The 19,887-nt window shown below is 38.9% G+C and overlaps 1 protein-coding gene across 8 annotated transcripts in view; it reads left to right on the top strand.

Annotated features, from left to right (window-relative positions):
• The window catches only part of nfia (nuclear factor I/A), a 188,211-nt gene extending 169,539 nt beyond the window's left edge, over nt 1-18,672 (top strand). For all 8 annotated transcript variants that reach the window (XM_066691749.1, XM_066691754.1, XM_066691748.1 and 5 more), the window contains one exon: nt 13,340-18,672. In XM_066691749.1, coding sequence (XP_066547846.1) covers nt 13,340-13,354 — 15 coding nt within the window. In that variant the 3' untranslated portion in view covers nt 13,355-18,672. The remainder of the gene's footprint in view (nt 1-13,339) is intronic.
• The last annotated feature ends 1,215 nt before the right edge of the window (nt 18,673-19,887 follow it).

The raw sequence follows: 19,887 nt of genomic DNA, 5'->3' as shown, positions 1-19,887 counted from the left end.
TCATTTAAACAGGTTCCGTATCCATATGTCTGGCTTAATTGTGGATTGCAGCTCCAAAACTACACGAGTGCTCTCCCCTTGTGATGTCATCACTTAAGCTATAAACCGTGACAGACTCTACCATAACTCAGTGGAGAAATATAGCTCTGTCTGTTTATAGGATTGTGACCAGATGCCTGCACTGGAGTCTGTTTGCTTGCTGTCTCTGCCATGTGTTTTGGGCTTAAGTTAACAGCTTTGTGGACAGCCCGAGCCAGCCTCCACCCTTGTATGTATGGAGAAGAACATGCCTCTTAGGAACTCTTGAACTCATTTTGAAGAAGCGCCTAATCCCCTTGTGCATTCTTCTGGGGCCACCAAGCTGTTTCTTCTTTTTTTTTTTTTTCTTTCTTTCTTTCTTCCCCCCCTCCCCAAACTCTTCCAGCTTGTCAGCCAAGCAGACAAAGTGAAATTAGTTTGCCATGTTTGGCAGGCCTCACTGCGCCTGACACCATTGCTGCACAGAAGTCACTCGTTATGAAATAGGCAGCTGCTCTGAAGGAACCCTCTCTAAGCAAGGCAAATGGAAATACACTGTAGTTGAGCTTAATAAAAACAAAGATGTGGGTTAAAAAAAAAGCATCTACACCCATCCAAAAATGTTATAAAGCTCAGTAAGGCCTATATAACCCTGTGGATGAGAGGAAAGAGTATAGGATGCAATTACTAGGTGCCCATGATCATTGTACCTGTTCATAAGGGACTTGTTTCACTTTATGATGCCAGGCCCTCAGTAGAAGTGAATGTCAAATTGAGGGAAGGCAGTCTTACTCCAACCCCTCCAACCAGCAGATAACAACGTGCAAGAAACTGGATTTTTTATTGGGGGAATACCTAGTTTGCTGGCAGCAAGCTTAGCGATAAGGTGTTATGGCATGCTATGGTCTGCAGCAGCTGTGGACCTGCACTCAATGTATTATCTGACATGCTGATATTAACCCCAAAGTAGGAGCTCCTGTTTTTTTTGCCATTTCAATATTGACAACAAAGCAAAAAAATACTTTGACTAACCAGTGACTAGGAAGATGAAAGTGTTATTCAGTTATGTCACAAAAAGAAGGAAGACTGCTGGGAGAAAACTTGAGGGGATTAATTTGAAATCTGCCTGCCCCCTCTATTTCAGGCCTTTAAAGTGATTCAGAAGCCTGAAGACAGTGCTGCATTGTTGCCTGTCCATCAGCAGGCCTACACCTCTGGGGTGCTGGCGGTGGATTGTGTGTCACAGGGAAGAGATTCAGTAGTGATTTCTGTGGAGCTGGCCTGGCCGAGGCCAGCCGTCTTAAATCATCCCCCAACTGCCCTGGGTCTCCGTCATCGTAGCAGCGAGGGAGGGGAGAGTCAGAGATATGTTACAGCTTCTCCTACATTTATCTTAGCTGATCATTCTCATTGCGGATAGCAGTGTATTGGATTAGTCTGTCCCATGCCTGCATCAGGTCCCCCAATCGATTTATTGACCCTGTCAGGACTGCAAGCAACTGTTACCAAAGAAGAATGGAGGTGTGTTTGTCTTGAGGGGGGGGCGGCCTATGGAAGGTTGATTTTTACACACACACCCCCTTTCATATTACTAAAATGATGATAAGCCTTTCTTCTGTATTTGTTTACCTAGCAAAGAGCTCCTTCAGGTCCTTTAATCAGACCTTTGTGCATTATTAATTGCCGCGGTCCAGGCCGGCACAGATGCACGCCAGTGCTGTTTGCAGCATTGATTTCTCCTGCAGGTGATTCAGGCTCCAGCAATTTCTGCATTCTTCCCCTTGAATCTTATTTTCTTGATTGACACTGGATTTGGCCCCCTGTCAATAATAATAGATTTTTTATGTTTCCGGGATGGGGAACATAATGGGAGGGGCAGACTGGAGTGTTTGTTTCCCTCATTCTCCTAGTTTCCAGTTCTTGGCCCTGGAAAAAGATTCCTACTGGTTACACTTCTCCGTCCAGGCAGCTCTGGCACCGCGTGCATGTTGTGTATTTAATTAACACAATTTTTCCATAGACATTAAAGGGGAGGGATTTATATCTCCAGAGCTGCTGACTGATATCAACAAAGATAAAGAGGATGTGTTGCATGTCTTAAAAGCATGAGATGGCAGTGCACAGCCCTTTCAAGCCAAAGGCATAGGGGAGGGGTGCAGTGGTCTTAAGTACATGCCAATGCTGTGTGTATGATTATATAATTATTTTAAGGATTACAATTGTTTATTATTATTTTTAGTAAATTATATTTTTGCTCATACGAGACAAATTGCAATATATATTCCCATCTGTAAAAAATGAATAGCGTAGTCTCAGAGAACACAATTCACCAAAGCATGACAAACAGTGTAATATGGTGTGGAATCATAATAAATGTAGTACTGTAAACTGTAAAATGCAACATATTAATAACGTGTATATAATGTCACACCCACAGCTTCATTGCAAACATTGATATCAAACACCAACAAAAAGTATTCCCAACCCCCGCCCCCACTCCCAGGTAGTAGGTGTCTTTGTTTGACTTTTGTTACAGTGCACTAATGTCTTCCTGTAACTTTAGATGTATTGGCATCTTTCCTGTGAAATAGTTCAGCATAATCAGCCATAAGTGCTTTTCTATAGGTGGGCACCTTGTTACATTTTAATAGGATTCCAGTCGGATTGCTGTGGCAGCCAGAACTAAGACCTTTGTCATCCTGTGGAAATTCGGCTGCTGACTTGCTGATATGCGTCCGATCCGATCTTTGTAGCGCCTTGGTATTTTACTTCAGTTGTGGAAAACATAGCCAGTTCCTGAAGAGGTTAAACAGACCCACATAGTAATGGAACTATGGAACCATTTTTGACAATAGATACTTTAAGTTGTTCATATTCATTTCTTTGAAATTTGGGCCCTGCTTTTGGAACAATTCCATTTTGGACTGGGATGTTGTCTAAATTAACGTAATTTTCTCTGGAAAAAAAAATGGGGATACGCAGAGCTTTATACAACTTATTGACAAGACCATCCAGGATGTTCCCAGTAATTTCAGCCAGTCAGTTCCCAAAATCCCAGGTTTCCTTCACAGGTTTCATTAAGTATATCTTCTTAAAATGGTCCACTAGGAGAAGCCCTGCAGTCGTGCTTTCTCTGTAAAACAATGAGAAAGTAAAAGAACGTAAACCCAGTTTGCATGAACAGCTTTCAGGCCAGGTAGCCTCTTAAATATATTTACACTTTTTCACGTCTTGAGACTCTAACTGCCACAAGTATGAGTATTACACACAGTAATGCCTACAGAATTTGTAATAAAGGTAATTTGAGAATAAATCCGAAATGCCAGCCACTGAGCATTAGTGTACTATCTGACAGGATGTGAGATATCAAAATATAAAATATAAATATAAAATATAGTTAATCAGGAAAAGCCCAAATAAACCTTCAACAGGACAGAACATGTAATATCTGCAGATTTTGTTAAAGACAGTGTTTGTTTAATGAGTTACTGCAACTAGTCAGATATAGAAAAAAGGATCATAGAAGTCTTTGAAGCATATCTTTATGTTCTAGATATTCCAAGTTAGATTAGGAAAAGTCGTCAGGGTCACTGACGTTGTTGAATCAGTGACTGACAACAGCATGATTATAGGAAAACTGTCTGTTCCAATGTAATACATAGTTTTGGTTGAAAACACTAACAGGCATTGTGGTTATTTTGCACTAGCATGACTCAAATACAGTGTGTTTAAACCTATCCAAAATTATTGGCAACTGTAGCCTTTCTTGTAATCTAAAGATGTCCTAGTGAGGGTGGAATCTGCTTACAGCTTGCCTTAACAGCACCTGCTTTCATACAAGGGATTTAAAACTCAGGTCACAACATAATCCTTTGGGTCTGAAACGGCTGAAAAGTTTGTTGTTTTGCAACATCCAAATCAAAGTGGAAACACAACTATAGCCCAACAAAGACTTGTCCTAATGAAGCTTTAACCCAACAGGAAATGAAACGCAGCCTTCAGATCCTGTAGAATGCCCGGGTATTATTAGGACAAAAGTTAGCCGTGGCAAGAGGGGAGAAAGGAAAGAGCCACGACTGTAACAGTAAAGCATTCTCGGAATGCTCCTTAGTAACGCGCTGAATGACAGCAGGCAGGGAGGGTTCCGGAGAACAGAGCATGCTAATGAACGGGTGGGTGGCACACAGCCTGGGGGTCAAAACGCAACTGCTGGGAGTTGGTCCCCTTAAAAGAGAGAGGCTGCCAGCCAGCAGACAGGATTCAGTTTCCCTTAGGCTGGCAAAGAGATCTCCATCCACCCTGCGTACTGATGAGGGGCAGGCTGGGCCACTGGGAGAGTATAGGATTCAGCAAGGCGTGCCAGTCCCTGCTCCTTTTGTTACAGTTTGCCTTCAAAAAATATATATATATAAAAGCAAACTGTGAAGTGTTGCAAATGTAATGTTAACCTTCTCTTGAAAATAAAAGCACTTCTAAGAGTGTAAACAGTGGCAAATGTTCTAGAAAAGCTGTAGTAATTATGATACTCTCCAATGTGATTATCATGAAAAAATTGAAATGAAATGCCCCTGATTTAGGGGTAAAAATGAATAAAGGAAGTGTTTGCAGGGGGGAAAACAGTATTCTGAAACATTGAGAGGAAGAGAGGCTGTCTCTGTTTTGAAGGAGCTGTGAAAGGCATGTTCCTTGCCACCAGCATGCGGAGTATGTGTGCTGTGTTCGACTTGCCATTTCAGCTGAGGCCAGCAGTGGGCATTGCTTAGACTGCTTTCTTTAGGTTTAATTAACTGTAATTGGTATGTTGTTGTTCTTCATTTCTTCTCTGTAAATGTTTGAAATGTTGAACCACAAAAGCTAAATCTTTACGGCGACACAATAACAAAGTCAAGCAGTACAAGATGGGCCGAGCTCTCCTTCAAAGTCCCCATGTTCCCCGAGTCTAGCATTGCATAAATAGCATAAATGTTCCAGATACTGCACTGAAACTGTTCCTTTCAGGAGGCAATGTTAAAGAATACCTCTCTCCAAAACCAATACATATTATCAACTACGCGGAGCAAATTTCAGATGCTTTTGTTTTGCTGTTATTTTAGTACAAATGAAAATGTGAAGGTTGTGAGTATTGTGCCAAGCGCATCACGGAAATGCTAAGGCTTCTTCCCCTGGTGTTTCTATAAACAGTGATAATGACTCAAGCCAGCAGATCTTTTTACATAAAAAATCCCCCCTTTCACTTTAAACTAAGTCCTGTGGAAATCGACCCAGTGCTGCTAACGCCCCTCTGAGACCAGTAAAGCAAGGCTCTGTTCGCAATGGTTAAATGGGATTTTATAAGCAGGCTCTGTGTGGAGCTGGTTTGCATTACATGAGGCGAATTCCTTTGAGATGACACACATCTGCAGGCACTTTATGAAACCCTTAGTCAGCACTTTTCAACATGATGAGATTACTTGTTCCATTGACAGGGAGTTAAAGGAACAGCGAAGATCCTCTCCTGCAGTGTGTGTGTGTGTGTGTGTGTGTGTGTGTGTGTGTGTGTGTGTGTGTGTGTTTTCCTCTTCTTTAATGCAAGTTTCACCTTGGAGGTTTTCAGAGAGGACAATAAGGCCGTTAAGGATAAAGAAGCAGTTTGTAAGGCCCATTGTGAACTCCTTTCCTCTCCACACACACACACACTCTCTCTCTCTCTAACCATAGAAAAAGCAGAGGGTTACTATGTCTGTATTAACAGCTGCACAGCCTGTGAAATGTTCTGTTGTTTGTTGTCTCAACAGTACATCCAGATAAAAAGTTTATATGGACTATTATTTTTGTTGTTGTTGTTGTTATATCCACCTCCAGGTCCCTAGTACGGAACTTCAAATGCAAAGGCTATTTTAGTTATTTAATAATCTTGATCTTAATGGAAGTGAGTTAGAAAATACCACCCTGCTGTTTTGCTCTGCCAACTATGAATGTTCTTATTATTAATGCTATCTAATTTAATATTTCTCGAAAGCAAAAACACAGCATTGTGCCAGAGCAGACAGTTCTTGTTGTTTCTCAAATCTGCATTGTTTGATTGGGGTTTTTAGGCATCCTTGTCACTTGATCAGTTTTTTGAATGGAAGAAATCCCAGTAGTTTCTTCTAGCTGAAATTTGTTTGTTCTTTATTTTTAACAAAGCATTTTTAGGTTCCCCCCCCCCCCTTGAAATCAGTTCAAAATATATCATTACATCTCTTTGCACTTTATCTATTAGGCAGTTAAAGCAACCATTCAGACACAAACTTGTGCTTTACAGTTTACACGTCTGTGCTTTATGCTACCGGGTCTCCTAATTCATTAAACATTCAGCCAGATGTATCTCTACATACTCTATATACACATCAATTGTCACAGAAATATGTTGACTGCTAGAACACGTTGTTATCTTCTCTGTTTATCTAAATACCTTTGATTGCTTGAATAGTATTCCAGGATGCTCCGGCTTTGTTTGTTCATAGATCAGGTGAAGCGTTGGAATATATGCCCAGAGGTAGAGTCACAGCGTCATTCATGCTGATGGAGTCATACCAGAACAGGTCCTTACAGCAAAGATATGATGTATGTCATATATGCGCTTGGTAGCTCACATTATATTCTCTCAACCGACTATAGGATAGTTTGACCATCCTCACCTGACCTCCTTGTTATCAAAGATATTCTCTGACACTCTTGGCAGATACCATTGTGGTTAACACAGATGTGTCACTGAAGTTATGCAAAATGCACAGTCAATATATAGTACTGTTGATGAAATTGTTGTGGAAAATGTTGTTTTCACCGTGTTGTCTTTCTAAGACTGATGTTTACACGTTACTTGCAAACGGTGAACCAAATAAGGTTATTTTCTTTACTTTTAAACCAACTTTAAATACGTAAAATCGTGCCCCTCAAAATGGATCGAAAATGCAGGGGAACCCCAAAGCTTGTTCAAGGCGGGATAATTGAGGACCACACTTGGGAAAGAATTTTGAACATTTTCTTAAATACTCGCAAGGCTAGAATTATATCGGCAGCCTGGGAGATCTTTGGCACAAACTCAGCCTTGGTTATTTTTCTTGCCTTCCTGTGGACATTGTGTACCAGATTAAAATAACGAGTGTCATTCCACCCTTGAGAATCTTTAAAGTTAAATTTGGCTCTAAAAAGGACCAGAGGAGAAGCCCAGGAGGTGGTCTCTGTGTGTGTAGGAATGTATCTCTGCAGGGGCACAATTAGCAGTCCTGCACAGGCCTCGCTGTCCCACACTTTAACTCTTCTTACTGTCTCTAAACCCCTCACAACTGTAGTCATTACAATACAGATGCACACAAAATATCCGTTACAAGATTTGAAATTCAATGACAGACTTCAAAAAAGTCCTCTAGCTGGAACATGATTAAGCTCTTATCTTTGGCTGTATGTTGGTTCTTCATTCCACCCTCCATAAAGCTCATGATGATGTGGGCTGGACTTTCTGCTGGTCTTGTTTTTGAGTCTTGTCGGTACTTTACCACCTGACTGCCTTCTTCTGTTTTACAATGGTCAGTATGGTAATGTAAAGTAGTTTTTAGTAATTACTTTCCATTGGAGGACAATATTGCCTTAAGATAGTTTGAACTGTGCTGCAGTGCATATAATAGAAAGGTGTTATTGGAACAAATCAGTAATGTAAATGTACTATCGTGAAGGGAAGACATGAACCAACGCTTTTGCTCACCTTGTGATGCAAAAAACCTTAAACCACTTCACTGTTACTGAATATACACTCAAAGTCAATAGTTTGGAAGCATTAAGTTATGTGCACTAGAGATGGAAGACGAGGAACAGTATTTGGTCTTTCTTCAGTACTTTTTTCACTAATATTTGACCAAACCTCCACACAGAACTGGCTCTTAAAAAACACAAAAAAAGACAGCCACTGATGAGGAATTATGGTAAGTTTAACAGAAACATGTGTTTCAGAGAAGCAAACATACTCTATTTGCAATTACTCCAAGTTTATTTATTAAAACAACACACAAACCCTCCCCAACTGTAGAGATTTCCCAGAAAAAGGAGTGCCCTGGTCACCATTATACTTAAGAACTTCCTCATCAGTGTCCTTCATATAGTTTTCAAAAGGGAGACAGTTATCTGTTGAGAGAGTGCCAAGATATTAGTAATACTGATATGGACATGAAGAATGAACTACATATCATTCACCCCTACTCCTTCTGTACATCATTTGTTACTTCCAAACATATGACCTAGGGTGTATTTGGAAGAAGGGCGGGAAAGAAGTAAATTCCTGGTATTAAGTAACTTCCTTTATTATTTTCTCCTCGGACCCTATACCCCCCAATACTCTTGACAGTATAACAACTGGGGGTGTCACTCTGTCAAATTCACACTCTCCCTCTCATGATATGGCTATGATCCTCTGGTTAATTGTATGTGTTTTAGCTGGACTTTGTGCTTCTCACTCTGAACCTGCTTCCAAAACACTTAAATAACATGAAGGTCAGGAGGGGCCCAGTCCAACCAGCCCAAATTCAAACAACTGTTCACATACCATAGGGCTCAACCCTGACACTTTTTCTTTACAAATTGGTCATAAGTGGTATTTACTCATCAACATCAAAAGGTTTAACTTGGCATTTGACTGTTAATTGACTTAACTGCATCCTCTTTCAAATTTGCCATGGTAAATTTACCACAGGATCTTTACACTTTGGTTTTACAACGGTTTCCTATGGATTTCATGTGGCTTCACTGTGCTTCACTACCATGACAATAACATGATTTTATATGATAAATACAATCTAAAGCATGTTTATTATGGAAGATTGTAGTAATGCACAGTGAAAGCATGTAAAATCTACAGGAAAGCACTTTATAACTAAGCAGAGTTTAGAAGTGCAAAATTCCGATGGTGAATTCAGCGAGGTAAACTTGCATAAGAGCAGACTACGTTATCAAACTGGAGAAGCGGAGATGCCCAGTGCAGTGAAGAAGACAGGAGAGAAACATTTGGTAATGGCTTGTGTCTTGTGCTCTTCAGCATTACTCGTTTGTGCAGTAAGATTCCAATGTGCTTAGTGAAACCTTCATTTCCTACCAAGGCACTTTCCTTTAAAACTAAAAAGTCTTAGATTGAGAGTGGAGTTCAGTGAGGGGTGGGGGGACATGGGGTAGAAATCTTGAGGCAGAAGAAACTTTTTGGTCTGTGATGAAGTTAAAAGTGCTGATTGTGCGTTCGACTGCTTGAAACAATAACAGAGCTGGCTGCACGGAGTCTGGTTTCTATTGGGCAGGAGGGGAGTGTAATCAGAAAACCGCAGAAAGGAGCATTTCTTTCTTTTACTGTCTCTAAAACGAGATCCAGAAGGAGACTGGATTGCGGTTTTACGTCTCATTTTCCCAGCTGTGAAGGACTTTATCAGCTAGCAGAGTGAAGGGAAGGGGGGCTGGGGATGAGGTGGGGGGGCCTGAAGTGTGGTCTTTGTTATAAGGGTGGTTATTGCCCTTCCTGGTTTGTTTTCAAGTGACCACATAATGCTTTCTTTACATTTTCAAGAAATAATTTCTTAATTGTGCAAGATAGCTAAAGGCATTTCTGTCTCAATGCCATGATGGCGAACCAGTGCCTTTCCCTACAATTGGACACCAGTGGAAATAAAGCTCTATTGGTGACTTTGTGGGTCATCGTGGAGAATAGATCGGCATACTATTGATCTATTTTCATGGTAAAGATTTTTGGATTCAGTAGAAATGGCTGCATTATTGACTTGATTTATCTATGTTTTTTCTACTTTTCTACATTTGGAAATAAATGTTTTTTATGGCACATTTTATGTTGGCTTTTACCACCTCCTGTATCCAAAACCAACATTAGGATAGCCTTCTGAATGTTGACAGATCTAAAATAAGTTGTACACAGTAAGGTAACCATGTGACGAATCATTCTAATTTATATTCCACATGAATTGCTTTGTATGAGTGTATAGAACATGTGAGTCAATCTGGAGTCCCCAAATATCCTAGCTCATAGATGTCCAAGTGATAGATTGACAGTGAGTGAGAGCTGTCAATCTCAACTTCAGCGTAGAGCCAAAAAAGTGGTTTGTATTAAGATTGAATACTCACTGAATGTGTCCTTTATATTTATTATTAACATATGGTTGCTTTCTGTAGTTGATCATTTACTTCAAAAAATTGCACTGGAGAGCTTTTGTTAAGCAAATGTTCTCAGGTCATAGATTATGTCTTGGAGATAAAAAGCAACCTTGATAAGAAACCTTATGTATTTAGCAGGGCTTTCGTCCTTTTCCAGGAGAGAAGAGGTTAAAGCTTACTTCAGATTAGCTCCTGATTTGTGTTCCTTTGTGGGCTTCAAACCTTTTAACAGCAACATGGCCACACATTTGCTTGGTTTGTGTCAGTGCATAAATGCAGGTAGCCAAAGTGTGAGTGCTGTGTTTCTCACAGTGTCTGCAACATGAAAAAGATTGGCTAGGATCAGTGGCACCCCCAGAGTGTAACTTGTAACGTTACCCCACTATTCACATGTCGCAGGGGAGGCACACAGTAGCTCTTTCTGTCTGAAGTCGTCTCAGGACATGGGAGGGGGGTTTCAAAGCTTAAGCATTAGACAAAGACACAGGGAAGCTGCACTGCGCAGCACAGAAAGTCCAGAGTCAGCAACTTCTATTGATTAAAAACTAACCTTAGAGTTACTCGCAGAGCATGTGGCGAGTGCTAGAATTTAAACAAGTCAGGAGCTGCAAGGGCTTGAAAATTGAAACCTGCTGGAGCAGCTTATTCTATTACCACCCCTTTCTTTCATTTTCTTTTTCTTTTGTTCCTCTCTTTCTTTTCTTTTTTCCCCTTTTTTCGTTCTTCTTCTTCATCTTTTCCTTCTAGTTGTTATTCTGTGAAGCAGTCTGAGTATTTCATGCAACGTTAGAAGACTGAGAAACAAGAGGGCTGTGTGTGTGTTTTTTGGGGGGAGAGGGGGGAAGCAGGGGGCAAAGGAGGGGGGGGGAGTGTACCCAAATGTTTTCCCATGCACACAAAACAGGAATATGTGAAGGGAGTAAAATGCAATAATTGAACCATTGTCTAAATTTCACCAATTGCCAGCTAAGTTGGATTAATTAAGCTCCCGACTGGAATGAAGACGGAGGGGGTTGAGGGGGGGTTAAGTGGGGTGGGGTTAAAGTGGTGGAGGGGGGAGCTGAGCAAGGAACGTGCGGTCATAAATTAGACAGAATCAATACTTGTGTGTGTTTGCAGCAGGGGCTGGGCTACGTCACAGTGAGGCGGGCCTGTAGGAGGAGTGGAGGCAGCGCTGTGTCTTGCTAATGATAGTCACGTCTAGGGCTGTCTGGTTGTCCCTAGCAACCAGACATGATGTAACACTAGGATGAACTTGAACTTGGAGGGAGGGAGGGAGGAAGGGAGAGGGGGGGGTAGCACTAGAAACATGAACAATAGACCAGAGCAATCAATAAAGCCTATTTCACCGAAGGATTACAGAGGTGCTTCAGGCTAACCTTGCCTTCAAGGCACTTACTGAATAGTGAGAAGTGTAAAGAGACCATTTTATTATGATTTTTTTTTTAAGATTGCAGAAGCATTGCAGAGCAGAGTTATGCAGCACACTGCACAGTAAAGGAATGTGTCTTGATGGAAAAGTGCATCCCCTGCTGCCCACTGGAAGCAACATAGGAAGGGACTGAGGCCTAGCTGGGGTGGCCCAGATGGTTGCTCTCTAGAAACTAGTAGTCAGAAATATATCGCTGCTGAAGTCTGTGTGCCTGTCAGCAAAGAAGCTAAATGAATTAACATTATAAGTATTTCATTAGAAGCAAAATTATATAATTTTGTGTGTACACATAAAGAAATCTTGAAATTTGCATTTATAGGACATTTTTTACAAAGTATAAACCTGCAAAGAGGCCGAACAATATTTTTTATGGTATTGCATTCAGGTTGTTATTCTAGAATAAAGGGGTCGAGGCACATTTGAGATTGAATTTCATCCCCATTGAATATTACACACTTATTAGTTTTTCTTTAGTAAAATAACAGATTTAGGTTTAAACAGGGTTATGTTAAAGAATAACTCCCTATCAAGTGAAGATTTATACCACATATGCTGGATTGTTTTCCTCAGGATGTGTAGCCAGTACCAGACTAACTTCACAAGTTTTTTCGTTCTTGTTTTTATGTGAGTGGGGTATGAGGGAATGTTAACCATAATAACAATTGTTCCATTGTTCAAACTTTTATTAAACTTTCTAAATTGTGAAATGTATTTGGATTATGTTTGTGATCTGACAGGCTTTCAATAATCCTAATAGCTTTTACTTTTAAAAAACAATAATCAAAAGAATGTGAAAACCATAAATAAATGTTTTTTGTTGTTGTTGTTGGCCAAACTATGAATTCTAACCTTTAAACCTACTCAAAATTGCAATGACTATTCCTGAACACATTCCTAACCCGGATTTCAGACAAGTTCAAACATTGTTATATGATAACTAAATATTTTTCCTTTTAATGTTCTGTATTTTAATTTGTTCTTAACAAAGAAAAACAACACTGCAGTCACTGCACTGACAGTTATGAAATATTACTTTTCTATAGTACCTTTACCTTATGTATGTTTACCGTCCATTTCCTCCCGGCCACAATGCTCAGGTCTTCCTTGAAATTCTGTATGAATGGTAATGAGTGTTTCTGGTTAAATCAAGTTGAAATATATGCATTGTTATATGGCAGTGGTTTTTAAATCGGTCCTGGAGTACCCCCCGCCCTGCAGGTTTTTGTTCCAATCGATGTCTTAATTGCTTAATTGAACCCTTAATTGAACTAACAAAGCAATATACAGTTAAATTAAGTAATTAATTCGGTTGGAACAAAAAACAGCAGGGCAGGGGGTACTGCAGGAACGGTTTGAAAACCACTGTTACATGGTGTAGATAGTTTTTTGTAGGAAGAATACTTTTTGACAGAAATACCCAAGCAGATAGGCACATATATGTATGTGTGTGTGTATATAAATATATGTATGTATGTATATGTAAATATGTGTGTATATATGTGTGTATATATATATATATATATGCACACACAAAGTTGTAGTCAGAACTGTTTTCCACACTACTCCCCTGTATAGCTTCTTCCCACTTGGCATAAATAGTACACTACTGGCACATTGGGAAATGGAGCATGTTTTCCTAATGCCAGGCTCAATCAGTGTCCTTCCTGTTGTACGTGGGAGACTCGTTCGGAGGATCTTCTCTTAATGTGTTTGCTTATTTTCCTGCAGTGGTATCTGGGCTAAAGACTCGAGATTCTCACCGCCTGCTTGACAGACCACCTGACCCCTACCGACCCTGATGAGTGTGAGCATCCACACCTAACAGACTGGTCCACAGCTGATACGAGAGGAGCATGGAGCAGCCATCTCGACATCATAGCCGCCACTTCCACCAACAGCAGCATGGCTACAGCAGAACCCCACCCCCCCACCCCCCTCCGACTACAGGAATCAAGAAACATATACATATACATATATATATATGTGTGTGTGTATGTGTATATAATATACAACTATGTCAGCAGTCAGTCTTTATTCGAACCACTGATTGGAGGACCAGAGAAGAACTTGTAACTGGATAAGTGGACTTTTTATCCAAGTTATTTACCATGGGATTAAAGACAGGAACTGAGTGAAGATCTTCCCTCAACACAGCTGGTCTTGAGTTCAGGTTTGACTGCACGAAGGCTGTATATATATCATAGCTATGGGTTAGGGTCTCCAGCGCAATGGAAGGTTTGTGCTCTTTTTTATTTTATTTTATTTTTGGGGGCTTTTATCTTTTTCATAAATACAGAAGGTTTACCTGGGCAGATGCCCCCAGCTAAAGCTTCTCATGAACTCCAGAGCCTCCTTGTGTCATTGGGTTTTGACCTCCCGTTTCCCAACACTGATCTTAAAAGCCAAGCCATGCTAAATGCACTGTAGGACAAATTTCGAGTCCAGCATAGTCTGGAATCTGGGATTTCTTAGGACATATCACAGAGGAAAAGAAAAGAAAAAACAAATCACAACCCTTATTTTCTGAGTGGGGGTGGGTTCTCACTTTTGGATATTGGTCATTTGAAAGAAAACTAATCAAAATCATTAAGTTAACAGGTCTCAATGCATTTTCACAGGTTTAAGAGTAAACTCCTATCTGGGTGTGAATTTATATGCTGCAGTTCATAGAGAAAACGTTTTTTAACACTTACCACAGACCCCCCAACAAGCTGTTTTTAAAAGTACACACTGCAAAGGGGAAAGATGGTCTGTTTTCCATAGAAACTGACAAAACATAAAATCAACGATTAAAGGCAAACAGTGGAATTTTGAATTGAGTAAAGTGCAATTTCATTGGATAGTTATTGGACAGTTAAATATCTTTGTAAGATAGAGATTGTTGAAATTCTATTTTTTTCCTAGTCCCTTGACCCCCAGGACTCTAAAATATCGGGGTACAAAAATTAAAAAGATGAAAATAAAAAAAAAAACATAGCCTTGCGAGAAAAAAGGGGAGCTTTTTTGCATTTTATGTTTTTTGTTTTGTTTTGTTTTTTATGATTACTATTGTACTACTTATAGCCCTTAAAATACCGAAATGTAAAAGTTTAAAAATAGAATTAAGAAAAAAAAGAAAATAAATCTTGGCGCTTTTACCCAAATATTTTAATTGCTGCACTCAGATTGCTACATAATCAACTTCTTTTAACAAAGCACATAATTAAAAACATTAGCGTCTTGTTCGTTTTTCATTAAGCAGAATCACAGATACGTGACGTGAACAGATTAGCCATTTAAAGGGCTCCCACTAGAGCCGAATTACCAATTCACATTCTCTCTGTTTGAAAGGTCCTTTCGGTGTACTTCTTGGCATTGCTTCGAGGGGTGATAAGAATAAACAACAACTCCCGTTTGAAGCACTAATTCATGAAGTTAGTCCGCTGTCTGTGAGTTAGTTTTGTCGATAGGGGTGAGAGTGGACACATAAAATAGTCCTCCTCTTCAAGAAATACATTAATATAAAAACAAATCCAACCAAGATTTCCAACCAGACAGCGAAGCTTTTTAGTTGCTTCGCATGCAACTTTTTAAAGTTTTTTGTTTTGTTTTTTCTTTCCTATACTATACATATATTTACACTCTTGATCGGCACTTCAGTCGATCAAAAAAAAAAAAAAAAGAATAATCTGCATGTTCTAGTGTTAGTGACTAATTTTTATATAGATTATGTAGATTTAACGTAGAGTGAATTAAGACACAATATTGTAATCCCGAATCCAGGCACTTGCCGATAAACTATATTTGTTTGGCCCACGGAAAAAGGGCTTTTTTACTGCTGTCCTCTACAATCAACAAGCTAAAAGTCTTTCAAAGACATTTTGCTTCTCATTGTTTTATTACTTTCTTTTGTTCCCTTAAAACTGAATAAATATTTCTTTTTATGTTCTTGAATTGCACGAAACAATTGTTCCTCATCAATGTGCCTTGAATGGTGGTTATGTCCTGAGTTGTTGCACAAGTTCCTATGTGGAGATTTTTTTTTGTTTGCTTTTTTTTGTTTAGTTCTTTGTTTTCCCCCGTAGCATAGGAAATTGGAGTGGATAACACTTTATTAATAATACAATGATAATAATGAATACAACTTTCAGCCATTGTGACAATTTTAGGGTCATATCTTGATGGCACAGCAGTAGGGTCCAGTGCAGACATGTCATACAGATCTGTGTGTTTAGGCCTCTGCAACAATGCGGTCAGCTTGTTCACATACTGTCTCCAACTGGTAGTTAAATAGGACACGCAAATCAAGAAGTGCAGTTTAAGTACATGGTGTGGTTAAACATGAGGGACATGCTAACGGTGTCCATGTTAAACTACTGAAATAATGTTTTAAACACTAAAGACATGATTTAATAATAGGACAGGTGGGATAGAAGGAAAGGAGAATATTAAACATTACAAACATTTTATATTAAAAGAGCACTTATTAACTGCATTCACTGTATCCCATTGGAATGATCAAAAGTACCCCAGGTGTCACTCAGTATAATATAACTGTCACATATGGAAGAGATTTGGTTTACTTAATCATACTGAAAATGCAACATAAGCAAACTGAGTACATAATACTAAAATTAAAGACTTTAATTTATAATAAACAAATATTATTAATTAGTAATAATCAAAAATTGTTTTAAAAACTGAAATTAAAGAAACAAAGGGAACAAACACAACACACACACCCCTCCCACACACACATGCAAATGAAACTGACAAAAATATACTTTTAAAGTTGAAAACGCTAATGCTAATGAATATGTATACAGTTCTTTACTCTAAAAAGCCAAAATGACAAAACCATACTGTATCTCATCTCGTTTGCTGGTTAAAGCCTTGATTTCATATGCCAAGTGTTAAGTGTCCTCAGCACTGTGCAGTACATTCAGTTAGGCGCAAGAGCTGGTCATAACTTTGGTTTAATGACCATCAAGTGTGGTTATTGAATTTAATATTGTTTCTGTATTATTAATATCAATAATACTATTTGGTGTTGCCTGCTTAATTAACAGTTAAAGACAGTATGATTTTCAACTGGTCTAATGATGCTGAAAATCAGTTCCTTGAAAACACCGCAGTCTTACAGTCTCTTACACACAGTTGTGTATTGTGTATGTGTCCCTTGGTTTGGTGTGGCACCATTATCGAAGGCCCTCCTCTAGAGTTGGGAAGCAACCTAGTTTGTTGTACTGCAGATAGGAGTAGGTTTCAGCGTCCTGTAGATAGTGTTGTTCCCCCTGCCCCTTCCCCTGTTCTGTACTTGTAGATGCTAGTACATTGATATTTATGGATGTTGCTGCAATTTCTAAAATAAGAAACAACTTTTATTTTGAGTCTTCCTGTTTGGTTTCCCAGGAATGAGAAAATATGCAATACCTGCTTGCACTCATGTAGTAATCAACTTGTCTTTTCTTTTGTTTTATGTTTTTCCTTTTTTTTTTTTGTTTGACCAAAGTTAGTGCTGCACTTGACTCAATGTGTTTTTCGGTGGTTGTCTTTATCAATTGGTGAAGTTACAGGCATGCTTAGGGAGGTCATAGTCTAATAAGGAAGCACTACATTGAACCCGGATCACACAAAGATAATGATTTTTTTTATGATTTTTTTTTTTTTTTAAGGTAGATAGATGTTAGTTATTTGGTTTATTTAGTTTATTTCTGGTCACAACCAAGCCTTAAGCGAATCAACTTCCTCTGCGACACAGGCCCACACCCATTTTTTTGACAGACTATAATATCCCATTCACGACAAAGAAAAAGTCAATTTTTATATGTACGTCAAGACTTCCAACTTATTTGAATTGTTTACCGATTATCTGTCTATATATATACACACACACACATATACATGTGTGTGTGTGTATGTATGTATATACGCATTATTAAAAGAATAAAAATAGTACGGGGGATTATTTCCTAGGTGTTTGATGTGATCGCGTAGTAGTTTCACTTGCGTGGGTTTGTACGATTGTTTAGTAAGTGAGTTTTTGTTTGTTCATTGTTCTAGCCTACCCTTTAGCACTTAGTTGGGCATTACTTTCTGACGTATGTGCACTAAATATAAAACAAATGACAACGATACTGAGAATATACAATAAATAAATACATAAATAACAGCTTCCAGTGCTTCAAATCGAAGGGAAAATTATATAAATTAATAAAAATGAAAAAAAAAATTGCACAGACATTTTTGTCACAAAACCTTGTTGAACAGTCAGACGTTTAGTCAACAGATTTGGCTGTTATGTGTAACATAAGACAAAATTGCACCCTTTTTTTAAAGAAAAAGAAAAGAATAATAAAGCAATAGCTCGGGCAGTTTGGTTTTATTTTGATGCATATGTAATTTAGTTGTGGGTACACAAGTGGATAAAATGGGGAAAGTGACAAAAAAACAACAATAACAACAAACAAACAAATGAGCAAGCAGGAAAGATAGCCTGACAGTGTGGAAGACTTGTAATTTGTATGTTGTATAGTTTTATTAATTACACTGATTTTAAAACTGCCCTATTTTATAATGCAGGACTTTTGTAACATTGTTTAAATGAGGAAAACAAAAATAGTGTCGTGACTTTTATGATTGTTTGTATTAAGGCCACATTAATAGAATTGCTTTTGTTTGTTCTCTGGGAACTGGATTTAAGTTAAAAACTTTCCCGTTTCCTTTTTTTTTTCTTTTTTTGTATGTATTTAAGTATTTTTATTTTCTTCTTTTGATGGTATAGCATATTCCTATACTTATGAAGTATAGGGTACTGAGAAAAAAAAGACCCATTGTAAATGGATGTTACAAGTATGCTGTATGTTTGGAAGGTTATTCATTGCATTTGTGTTGATGAAGCTAAATCTAGGTAAATCTGAGGAAATTTGCAAGAAAAAGTTTTTTTTTTTTCCTTTTTTTTTTTTTAGTTTAGGCAGAAGACAATGACACAGACAGTTAAGGGATGCCAAGTATTAACTACATTTAAGGCATCTATTTGTATTCAGCATTCCATGCAGGAAAATAAACAGCTTGACATGCAACCAGATTCTTTTTCCTTTTGCCCTAATATTCCCCAAAACCAAGTAGAAATAACCTGGAATTGAGTCCTTTCAGGAATCCATTCCAGGGCTTTTTACACACTGCATAATCACATGCCATCCCCCAGAAAATGTCTTGGCACACCCTAAATTGTATTGGTATTGTTTTACCTCCAAAACTGGATCCCATTTTCAATTTCTCTGCCTTCGCATCTCCTGTCCCACAAATTGATCGCTCTAGGATTTGCACTGCAGCAGTTTGCACATTTCAGATGAGATCATTTGGAGAGGTTGATTGTGATCTGCATTCATACACTTCTGAATCAATAGAATTTGCGTGCTCTTCCCAAACAAAACAAGAGAAGATTCTACATTTCAGATAAAAATGAAAAAACTATATGTCACACTGACAAAATCGCATCACACATTTTGGTTTTGGAAAATAAGTTGTGCACTTTGGAGTCTTTAATATCAGCCTCACTTTGCTAAACAAGACTTCCTCAGCAGGGAAAATTGCTTTCCCAAAGTTCTCTGCTCAGAGAGTCTTAACCCAAGGTGCTCCTCTTTCATCCTGTGCATTTCTGTTGCAGAAAAGCAATCCAATATGACTTCCCCTCCTCCCTTTCCAATTGGAAGACTTTGAGTGACAGCTCAGAACAAGGTGGAGTTATCTGAATTGAGCTGGGAAAAATGGAAAAAGACTCTCTCCCAGGATCGGTTCGATTAGTCTGATCGCAGACCTACAGAATGGCGCGTTTGTTAATACTCGGTGATGCTGTGATGTTTGTGAAAAGTGGGCCAAGTGGGAGAGACTGTGTTTGCAGTGAATGCAGCATTTTAGTTGGGATTACACTGGGGGGTGAAAATCTCAAGGTTTACTCACAATTAGTCCTTAAAGATGTGACAGGTGAGAAGCTGGAGGTAAGAAGCTTTAACCAAACATTTTCAGTCCCAGAGCTTTCTGAAACGTTCCACTGGGAAGTCGATTTTACACACAGAAACATAAACTGTAACTTTCACTGGACACTGATACCCCTTGTCCCTCTAGAGTATTGCCCATAACCTGAGGTCAGATTGATTTAAGAATCAATTAAATTTCTTCTGTGTCCAGGCTTACTGTAATTGGAGACTAAGTCCATTGTTTCACCCCAAATAACCATCCCAGGGGTTTACTCTTTCAGGCACAAGAGGACCTTGCCTCGGTCTGCCCCTGAGGAG

This window comes from Amia ocellicauda, chromosome 19, assembly GCF_036373705.1.
Source record: "Amia ocellicauda isolate fAmiCal2 chromosome 19, fAmiCal2.hap1, whole genome shotgun sequence".
In the NCBI taxonomy this organism is placed as follows: Eukaryota; Metazoa; Chordata; class Actinopteri; order Amiiformes; family Amiidae; genus Amia; species Amia ocellicauda.
The sequence above is the reverse complement of the archived record's forward strand: the minus strand, read 5'-3'. Positions and strand labels throughout refer to the sequence as shown.